The 11670-nt window shown below is 40.2% G+C and overlaps 1 protein-coding gene across 1 annotated transcript; it reads right to left on the minus strand.

Annotated features, from left to right (window-relative positions):
• Positions 1 to 8341: 8341 nt before the first annotated feature.
• On the minus strand, positions 8342 to 11314 carry LOC114280536 (uncharacterized). Its single transcript, XM_028222918.2, has 4 exons — positions 11022 to 11314; positions 9271 to 10723; positions 8895 to 9171; positions 8342 to 8779 (listed from the first exon to the last, which is right to left on the minus strand). The coding sequence occupies exons 2-3, from the start codon at positions 10701 to 10703 to the stop codon at positions 9090 to 9092; spliced, it is 1515 nt and encodes a 504-aa protein (XP_028078719.2). The 5' UTR covers positions 10704 to 10723; positions 11022 to 11314; the 3' UTR covers positions 8342 to 8779; positions 8895 to 9089.
• Positions 11315 to 11670: the final 356 nt, after the last annotated feature.

Here is an 11670-nt window from a genome sequence, read left to right on the forward strand (position 1 = left end):
CAGAACCATTTCAAGGTCATGCTGAGAGGCCATCGGCCAAATGGAAAGGCCATCGGCCAAGAGATGAAGGTCATCGACCAAAAATAAGGCTCTCGGCCAGACATTGTTAGCCGATCGGCACTGAATATGGTCAATCGGCCATTTCTCCCTGTAAAATACTCATTTTACTGAAGCAGAGGAAAAACAGAGCATGGCAATATATTTACAAGACAATGTTTGCAGCTACACCCCTTATCATGTTTAAGACTCAAAGAAGTGTAGTTCTCGACCCTCGGGCCACCAATCACGCATTCCAATGCATGATGGCCAAAGGAGCCAAGTGTGCAATTCAATGTCAAATGAGATGCACAAAAACACATAAGGGTGCCTCAACCTCTATCATACTTAATCAAGAGGCAAGGGATGCACACATAATGCAATGCAAACATGCAAGCACGATGCGAACAACTCAAGCATGCAACAAGATCATGCAATGCATCTAATATGCAATAGGTATACAACCTAAACATGTAAAGATGCATGGCATAGGTATGTGATAACAATAACAACAACAAGCATGTAACAACATGTAATTCAACAAGTATGCAAGTTGGGTGAGCGCAAACAACATGCAATATGACAAACATGCAACAAGCATGCAAGCATGATGTAAAGTAACAACTGTAAACAGCATGGTAAATGCACTTAAACTAAAGATGGACATGCCTCAGCCATGCCCAAAATTAGTGGCCAAAAATGCTAGGAAATGATAGACAAAAGCACATACAAACATGCACATGTGATGGCCTATCACCTAGGCATAGGAGGGAAACTTTCAAGAACACTCAAAAGGGGACAAATATGGATATGTGACAAACATGATAAGCTCTGAAATCATCTATGGAAAGGTGCCAAACCAACCAAAAAAAGCAAGCAAATTATGCAAGAAGGCTTAAAACTTGAAACTAGCTAAAGGACTCAAACCATGGCCATGAGAATCAAGCCCCAAAGGGCCAAGGGCACTCAAAACAATTCCAAGGCAGGTCAAGACAAGACCAAAAACATGCTCCAAACTAGCCAACACAAGCTAGAACACAACACCAAAAGCATGAGACATGCAAGGCTACAAAAGGGTGTTACACTACACCTATCAAAACCAAATATGGCATGATTTATCCAATGAAAAATAGAGTTATAGCATGGTAAAACAAGACCAAAAACCCACTTAGATGGCATCCAAAACACCTAAGCATGGAGGCATGTACAATGATCCATTCATGAAGCATAAAACATCAACTCTTTAAAGCGTTAAAGGAGTGATAGGTGCAAGTGTATGAGCATGAAACATGGACTGAAATAACATAACAAATGATGCCAAATCATTAAAATAAGCCAAGTAATACATGCTAGTGACTTGGACACTTGAAGCTAACAAGCCAGGATGCCTTATGGCTATACAAAGCATGGCATATATGATAAAACAACATGAAATAGAGCTGAAGCATGGTAAAACATGACTAAAAGCTGAGCCAAAATATGCAAGCATGATGGTCTAAACACAAGATGCACGTTAAGGCAATAGAGAGGATTACAAGACAAGTACATGGTGCATGCAAGAAGCCATTAAACCAACCTTAGACAGAGGTAAAACATGGCAAAATAACACCAAATACTTCCTGAAATAGAGCTAAAACAAGTTAAACAAACATGCTACTAATATAAGTCATTTATACTAGCATACAAGACAACAAGGAGAGGGGATGACCCTCTCCTATTTAAGAGCTCAAAACTACCTTTCCACCACTGAAAATCCTCTGGATTTCAGTGGTAGAAAGGTCATGCAAAGCCAAGAACAAGGGCCAAAAGGGATGGCCTAAAACAAGGCCTAATAAGGCCTTGGAGGGAGGAGACGACCCCCAACCAAAAAGTGACCTTAAGAAAAGATCTAAAGCATCAAAAATCAGAACTTATTGTAGTTTAGAGTCAAGCTTAAAACAATAAGCAAAAGGGTCTAAAAGCTTAAGCAAGAATGGGGGTTTAAAAGTAAGTTTGCTCACCCTTGAAGAACACCTTCAAGAACACAACTCCAGCAACTTTTCCAAACTTAAACCAGTCCAAGAACTCTGAAACCAACTCCCTAGTACCTCAGCAACAAGAGGATGGTGTATTGCTAGGTGTTTGTGTGCAATAGTGTGAACAAAACACCATTTAGAGTACAAACACACACACAATTATAGAGATAGAGGAAATACAGAGAGAGAGTGATATAGAACTTCTATATATCAGATTTCAGAACCTCTGAGAAAGGAGGAGGAGCTCCCTTCTTATAGGAATCCAATTCCAAAGCTTCCTAAGCAAGCTAAAACAAGGTACAAATCCCTCCATACACGTGTATGGATGATGTAAATTGTGCATGCCAACTATGACAGCTGGCATAAAATATCTGCATAAAGCAGATGAACAGGGCTCAGCTAGAAAATATGGCCGACTGACCAACACAAGGGCCGACCGACCAAAAAAAGTGCCGATCGGCCAACACTTTTGGCCGATGGAAAGAAAATAAGGCCGATGGCTTCATGCCTTAGCCGATGGGTTGAGGGGATGGCCAACAAGCCACCCTCTTCCCTCAGAAGCAAAAACACAAGTGCTTGGTCCACAACCAAGCATAAAATAGACAAGTTGAGAGATCTTGAGGCAAAGCGCGCGACCGAGACCCCTGAGAACTCAAAACGAACACGAGCATGGATGATCATCAAGTGTTCAAACGATGACGTCCAAGTCTTGAGGACAGTCAGAAATGGGGTGTCTACAGTTGCCCCTCTTTGACAGAACTCGAAAGTCATAAAAATGACGGGAGTGAATGTCAAAGCCCAGAGACGACCCATTTTTGACAAGGCGGAAGACTTAGACAAGCATACAAGATAGTAAGATATGTGCCCGCGGGCGGGGGAAAAATGCAAAGGACATGCACGGTGCCAAACATAACTTATGATCATGCAAAGGGAGTTGTAATGAAGCATAACATGCAACAATTTTAAGCAAGCAAATAAAAACCAAACTATATTACATGCAGAAAGGATGTAAGAGAATTATACAATTCTCGCTACGTCTCACGCGGAGAATATACAATATCGTCCTGTTCGTCTGGTCGCGCCAGCTTCAAATGAACCGTACATACAATATCGTACCTGCAAAAGAAAGAAACTTAACAGGTACAATATCATTAGAAACATCCATAGCAATGCAAGTGATAAGTGCGTGACAACACCAGTGAAGTGTGCAGAACAATGCAAGTAGCGTGCGAGACGACGCAAGTCAAAGATGTACATAACAATGTAAGTAAGAGAAGTGTGAAACAACGCAGGTTAGATGGGTGCGAAACAACGCAAGTTAAGTGTGACGCATAACAATGAGGTAGGAAAGCAAGACAATGCAACCTAAGTGTAATGTATAACAATGCGGAAAGGGATGCAAAACAATGCAACCTAAGTGTAACGCATAACAATGCGGAAAGGGATGCAAAACAATGCAACCTAAGTGTTCATGACAATGTAATGCACTAATAAATGTAGGTAAGGTGCACAAGATAGCGCGATGCAATGCACAAAACAGCGCGATGTGCAAGATAGCACGAGTGAAATGCAATGCACTAACAGGTGCATATGAGGTGCGCAAAATAGCGCGAATGAAATGCAATGCACTAATAGGTGCATATGAGGTGTGCAAAATAGCGCGAATAAAATGCAATGCACTAACAGGTGCATATGAGATGCGCAAAATAGGGCGATGCAATGATAATATAGTAGATACAAAAAGGGTGACATACTCCAACCATGCTGGAATCATGAGAGGAGGAAAAACCAACAATCAGGCGCGTATACAACGCAACCTGAGATAAATTCCAAACACGCTGAACTCGTGTAAGGAAAGGGACACTCAAACCACACTGAAAACGTGAGAGGAGGTCCAAAACAACCTTCCTAGTCGCGTATACAACACAATCTGAGATAAATTCCAAACACGCTGAAATCGTGTAAGGAAAGGGACACTCAAACCATGCTGAAATCGTGAGAGGAGGTCCAAAACAACCCGCCCAAGCGCGTATACAACGCAACTTGAGATAAATTCCAAACACGCTGAAATCATGTAAAGAACACTTAAACCATGCTGAAATCGTGAGAGGAGGTCCAAAACAACCTGCCCAGGCGCGTATACAATGCAACCTGAGATAAATTCCAAATACACTGAAATCGTGTAAGGAAAGGGACACTCAAACCATGTCGAAATCGTAAGAGGAGGTCCAAAACAACCCGCCCAGGCACGTATACAACGCAACCTGAGATAAATTTCAAACATGCTGAAATCGTGTGAGGAAGAACCAAACTCTAACCACGCTGAAATCGTGAGAGGAGGTCCAAAACAACCCGCCCAGGCGCGTATACAATGCAACCTGAGATAAATTCCAAACACGCTGAAATCGTGTAAGGAAATAGACACTCAAACCACGCTGAAATCGTGAGAGGAGGTCCAAAACAACCTGCCCAAGCGCGTATACAACGCAACTTGAGATAAATTCCAAACACGGCGAAATCGTGTAAGGAAAGGGACACTCAAACCACACCGAAATCGTGAGAAGAAGTCCAAAACAACCCGCCCAGGCGCGTATACAACGCAACCTGAGATAAATTCCTAACACGCTGAAATCGTGTGAGGAAGAACCAAACTCTAACCACGCTGAAATCGTGAGAAGAGGTCAACAAATTCCAAATCCGCTGAAATCGTGTGAAGAAGAACCAAACTCTAACCACGCTGAAATCGTGAGAAGAGGTAAAGAGGGAGAAACATAGGGACATATCCCCGTCTCTGGGAGTGAAGGAGAAACATAGGGACATATCCCTGTGTTTCGAAATGGTACAAGCATTGGAACGTATTCCAAATGCTCTAAACCAAAAAGGGTGAAACACAGGGACATATCCCGATGTTTCGGAATGGTACGAGCATTAGAACGTATTCCAAATGCTCTAAACCAAAAAAGGAAAAACATAAGGACATATCCCCGTGTTTCAAAATGGTACGAGCATTGGAACGTATTCCAAATGCTCTAAACCAAAAAAGGAGAAACATAGGGACGTATTCCCTTGTTTCGAAATGGTACGAGCATTGGAACGTATTCCAAATGCTCTAAACCAAAGAAGGAGAAACATAGGGACCTATCCCCGTGTTTCGAAAGAAGGAAAGTGTGCATAACAATACAACAAGAGGAAGGTACACCTCTCAGTGTATCACATGCCAGAGGAAAAAGGGAAAACCTCTCAGCATAGCACACGCGAGAGAGGAAAGGGAAAAATCTCTCAACGTAGCACATGCGAGAGAGGAAAGGGGAAAACCTCTCAGCGTATCATTCATGAGAGAGGAAAGGTAAAACCTCTCAGCGTATCACACGCGAGAGAGAGGAAAGGTAAAACCTCTCAGCGTATCACACGCCAGAGAGGAAAGGAAAAACCTCTCAGCTTATCACACGCTCAACGTATCACACGCCAGAGAGGAAATAAAGCATCTCTCAGCGTATCACACGCAAGAGAGGAAAGAAAGTCTCTCAGCGTATCACACACAAGAGAGGAAAGAATATCCAAACGCGAGAGGAGAAAGGTATCAGTCAAACTGAACCGGAATTTCTGAATGAACGGCACATACAATACCGTGCATAAATGAGAAAGAGACTAGATAGGTAGAATGCAATACAATGCAAGATGCTAAAGGAATGCAATAAACAAACACAGCAGTGCTTTAGAAAGCACCTCACGGGGTGAGTGGCGATAAACCGCTTTACTCTGACGGGGATCCCCCCCTCGTGTTCCTCGAACACTTACCTTCAACTCACATGGTACAAAGGTGCTGAAAGCTGACAAGGAGCAACATCTGCTGGGGAAGTCACAGATGCCGCTTTTCTTCCTGATCATATTCACAACTTTCCCTATTCTTCAACGGGGTGACAAACTAGGTTGGTTCAGTATCCAGAATCGAGATGCATACCCGCTACCTCAACCTATGGGGCTTCCATACTGATTTCAAGCCGAGGATACACCCCTGGGTATTTAAACCAGACTATAGTCTCGGAAATTCCAAACCTTTGTGTTCTAGGCATCAGCCATTTGAACTCTAGTTTTCACCGTCGCAGTTGATCTCCTAGGAACTCATTGCAAACATAGCCAAGGTACCTTTGATAGGAACGATGCTTAGGGACAGCACTTCTGATCGCCGTTCTGGCATTAAAACAGTTGACACAATACTCTGTTTACTTTGAACACACAGCTCGTACCGCGCACTGCTCATTCTGAATGCACTGCTCATAACACAGTATTATATTCACTTTGAGCACACGGCTTACTCTGAACACACAGCTCATAACACAATACTCGGTTTATTCGGCACACAGCTCATACAGCATACTGCTTACTCTGAACACATAGCTCATAACACAGTACTCGGTTTATTTGGCACACAGCTCATACAACACACTGTTCACTCTGAACACACAGCTCATAACACAGTACTCGGTTTATTCGGCACACAGTTCATATAGCATACTGCTCAGCTCATAACACAGTACTCGGTTTATTCGACACACAGCTCATACAGCATACTGCTCACTCTGAACATACAGCTCATAACACAGTACTCGGTTTGTTTGGCACACAGCTCATACAGCATACTGTTCACTCTGAACACACAGCTCATTTTGAACATACGAGATGCAATGACGGAACTTGTAGATGTTGAGACACGCTCAGATGCCCGACATTTTCCCTCTTTCCTTTTGTTTTGCAGTCTGGAACCCATATAGCTTCAGATAGGTCCTAGTTCTACTATTCTCGCATGACCTGGGTTGAACCCTGCAGTTTTATGAAAGAACAAATCCTGTTTGGCACATATGTGGAGAATGGCATAGCACTCTAAGTATAAAACGATTTTATTTTTGAATTTGAAATTGAGAAACCAGGTATTAAGCCTATGACTGACCACAGCAAAAACGACTCAACCACGGAAAACAAAGGTAAAACAACCTAAACACATCTATTGACATCCAAAATGACTCAAAACAAGAATCGAGACAGACAAAACACAACAAAACACAAGACTCAAATGTGCACAGGGAGTCTGCTTCTCCGGGTATTGTTTCCCACCCTTCCTTATTTGTGATTCTCACATCACTCAACCCTCAGGCTCTGTTTTTTTTTTTTTTTTTGAAAAGCTCTTTTCTCACTTTTTCTCTTAACGCACATCTCTCTATTCTTCAATCTCTCTTCTTTTATTATCCCTCCCCTGGGTGGTTGATGGACAAACAGGAAGTTGCGGGGTCTTACCCCTAGCATTCTACTAGATTCTCATTCTTCCGCTCAAAACAGTGAGCTTCTCCCGTAGAGGGGTTGCGACAGGATGTGCAGTAGATCCGCAGCTAACATTGATTGACAATGCCCTTGGCCAGTTTGGATGTGATCAGACCTGTCCAGATGAGAGAGTGGAATATCTTGATCCATTCCAGTTTGTGCTTCGCACTTAGCTCGATACCTCACTGCCAAGGTTGTTAAGATCGGGATCCTACATAGGATCGTTTTGGAGGTCTGGAGGATCGGATCGTAGGATCGGATCGAGGATCGTAAGATCCTACTAAAACGATGAAAAAATGCAATAATTCTTATATGTCTAACTAATACTATCAAAATACATATAAAATGACCCAAAAAAACTTGAGAATGTAGCTCAAATGGTAGAGCTCTCATACTTATGAGCAGATCGAGGTTCAAATCCTCGCATTCTCACTTGTGCACTAACAATAATCAATTCAAATATACATTTTGCACATTTTTTTAAACAAAGAAAACATAATAAAAAAAGGTGGCAATTCAAGTTGTCATTCAAACATTTTCCTCAAATCTTAACAAAAGAACATACTAAAAGAAAATAGCAATTCAACTTCAAGTCTTCAAGTTAACACTTGCACAACATTGATATCCTTAACAAAACAAACTAAAATAAGAGAAGAATAAATAAACAAGAGACTAAAACAAGTCATCATCTTCATCGCCGAAATCATCATTGCCACAATCAACAACATTGTCGATCTCATTGTCTCCCTCATCTTCATCATCACCCACAGTGTCACCCAACTCCTCAATGTCATCATCACCAATAGTAGCATCATCAAAGTCATCATCAAGATCCCTTGGAGCATTCATGTTGTCATCCATATCATCATCATCACTTACTTCATGAATTTCATTGACATTTTCTCCAATATGGTCACGACCTAAGTTGAAGAAAAAAAAAATCCAAATTAAATCCAAATTGCAACTTCTAATTAAAACTAAAAGATGTATCATGTACCTAGACTTACATGCTTGTTCCAAATCCCTTGCAAGAGCATCTGCCTCTTCATCTTTTGAATGACATCCATGTCAAGCATTCCTATCAAGCACATGCAACCAATTTCCTTCTCTTGGAAGAGTCGGATTCTCTTTCTCTGTTATCCACTCATCGTCTGATGGAACATCATCCAAACATAATGGATTCATGATTGATTGTCTATTCTTGTGCCTTTGTCTCAGTTTCAAATTGTACATCACAAAGACCAAGTCATTCATTCTCTTTTGGTGTAAACGATTCCTTCGCTTTGAGTGTACCATCTCAAAAGCACTCCAATTGCGCTCACACCCCGATGAACTGCATGTTAGACTTAATACCCTGATTGCAAACCTCTTCAACTCGGGACATTCATCACCAAAAGAGTCCCACCAATCCCCTACATCGAAATTTTAATTAAGTAGTTCAAAATTTAAAGTTCTTCAAAACAAATAATCATAACATAAGATTGATAGATACAACTTACAAATCAACTTAGGCTAAAAATAAATAACCTGGAGATTTCTTTTTTCTAGTCAAGATTGCATTTTGTATACCAAAGAGTCCTCTTGCATTCTTGAATGCATCAATTTGCAAATCTATCTTCACCCTCTCATTAGTGTCAGGGACTATTTTTTCAAGACATTTGTACAACCCAATTTTAATCTCTGCATCAGCTTGAAAATTGGGACTATAATGAAGCTGAGGGTTCAAGAAGTATGTTGCAGCATGCAATGGGTGATGGAGTTGGTTTCCCATCTTCTATCAATGATGGCCCATATAGGATCATAGCTGACACAATTTAATAAATATTATTAATGAATAAATAAATAGTTTATGGAAATAGTATTAAAGAGTAAATAAATAGCCAACACTAAATAAAAAGTTTACCATCTTAGGACATTATTGAAATTCTTTTGAATTTCCTCTTTCGCATGATCCATTGCTTCATAAATGAATCCCATTGCCGGATGCTCATCTGAATCCACCAACCTAAGTACCTTAATGAGAGGTACTGCAGCCTTCAAGCAGGTAGAAACACCCTTCCAAAAATATCGATTGTCCAAAACAATATTTTCAATTTTTTTCCCCTTTTCAGACTTCGCAAATCTACTATTCCTCCACTTGTTTGATGTAAATAGAGAGAACAATGCACCTTTTTGCTCATGAAGACGTCTCAATGTCAAGTAAGAGGTAGCAAACCGAGTTACCACAGGCCTTATAAGTTCAATGTCTTTGGTAAACTCCTTCATCCAATGAATAAGATTAGTTCTTGAATAAATGTATGCCACAATCCTTTTTCCTTTACCAATTGTAACACGATGAACTTGTATTTCCTTCTCAAAATCTTCTAACATCAAATCTATACAATGGGCGGCACAAGGAGTCCAAAACAAGCCCTTTCTTTTATCCATTAACATGTGTCCCGCCAATTTATAATTAGAAGCATTGTCAGTTACAACTTGTACAACATTTTCTTCTCCAACCTTCTCAACAACCTCATCTAACATCTCAAAAACCTTTTCACCCGTTTTTGAAATGTCGGATGTATCTAGTGATGACAAGAAAATAGTTCCATTAGGGCTATTCACAAGAAAATTACATATGGATCTTCTCTTTCTATCTGACCATCCATCCGACATAATTGTACATCCGGTCTTCTTCCATTGTTCCTTAAACTCATCAACCAATTGTAGTGTCTCATGCACTTCTTTTTTTAAAAATGTCACCCTAATTTCATGGTAAGATGGTGGCACAAGTCCTTTTCCATAATCCCCAATCTTCTTAACCATGAGTGGAAATATAGGGTTGTTCACACAATTAAAAGGAATTGCACTAGTGTAAAAAAAACGAGCTATGGTTTGACAAACATCATCTCTCTCTTCTTTCTTAAACATTTGATTGAGAGTTTTTTGATTTTGACATCCAGATTTCTTCATCACAAATTTATCTATGGCACCCACCCGTTTTTGTTTGTTTTGATGATGATATGCTAATAGCTCCACCTCCTCTTCAGAATCATCACCAACATCAAACATCTTTCTCTTTTTATTTTGAGACTCTAATGTTTGAGTTCTTAAAAGACTCATGAACTTTCCTCTAACATCTTCTGGGACTTGAGGACATGGCTCAACATTTTGATGAGTACAAGCTAAATGATGTTTTAATCTATATATACCTCCCGATCGAGTCACATTACAATACTTGCATTGTACCTTTTTGGTTGCAGCATCTATTTCAATTCCATGTTCCCAACCAGGATCCGTTCGGTTACCCGCAACATTTTTCCTCTTCCTCCCTCTTCCAGAACCAGAGGCAGACATTGTTAACTCAATTGACAAACCTACAATCATATATTGAATATCACTGAATCAATTGACTACAATTTACAATTTGATAGTTGTGAAATATCAGAGAGAAAAAAGTCAAGTTACAGTCAAAAATAAATTGATTACAATAGTAATACCATGATGCCCTACAAAGGCCTCATTGAAATTATAGATAAGGATAAATTAGAATTTAGAAGTTAATTTACAAATTACAAATTACAAACATTGAATCAATCAACTGTTACCAACATGAACACTAGGTAATCTAAAGTCATGTTACAAATTACAATTACAAATTAATTGAGAACAAACCTGTATGAAATGAAGCTGCACTTTTCCTTGGTGGTACACTGGTATCTGCGCACTTTTCCTTGGTGCTATCTGCAAAATAAATTACAAGTTAAAAATTAATTTAATTAGGTTGACAGGAAAATGGAAAAATGGAAGAAGGGGAAAAATGGAAGACAAAGTGGAAAAGGGGGAAAAAAAAAGGGGAATGAAAGACAGAAAAATGGAAGAAGAGGGAAAAAAAAGGCAGTAGCAGAGGAAAAAGAAGATGGAGGAGAAGAAGAAAATGAGTCGAAGAAGACAAACAGAGGAGAAGAAAGAGTCGAACAGAGGAGAAGAGAAGGACTCGAAGCACAGAAAAAAAGAGAAGAATGAGTCGAACAGAGAAGAAGAAGAAGAAAAAAAGACGAAGCAGACGAAGCATACCTAGAGCTGGAATCTGGAGGATGGAAGCTGCTCAGCAATTTTCCCTCAATATTTTGCCCTAATCTTATGTCGTAAGTGTTTAGAAGAGAGAGAAGATGCATCAAACCTGTAATAAAAATATCAGAAAAAGGCCAAAAATAGGATCGTATAGGATCGCGATCCAAATACGATCCTACGATCCCATTAACGATCCTAACGATCCTGTTCCGATCCTGAGCAAAATACGATTCAGCATGCGATCTAGATC

This window comes from Camellia sinensis, chromosome 3 (genome assembly GCF_055761805.1).
Source record: "Camellia sinensis isolate YWXY chromosome 3, ASM5576180v1, whole genome shotgun sequence".
In the NCBI taxonomy this organism is placed as follows: Eukaryota; Viridiplantae; Streptophyta; class Magnoliopsida; order Ericales; family Theaceae; genus Camellia; species Camellia sinensis.

Coding starts and splice junctions, on each gene's coding strand:
- LOC114280536 (XM_028222918.2), bottom strand. CDS start 10,703: ATGTCTGCCTCTGGTTCTGGAAGAGGGAGGAAGAGGAAAAATGTTGCG. Junction 9,172..9,270: donor TTCAATAATGTCCTAAGATG/GTAAACTTTTTA, acceptor AAATTGTGTCAG/CTATGATCCTATATGGGCCA.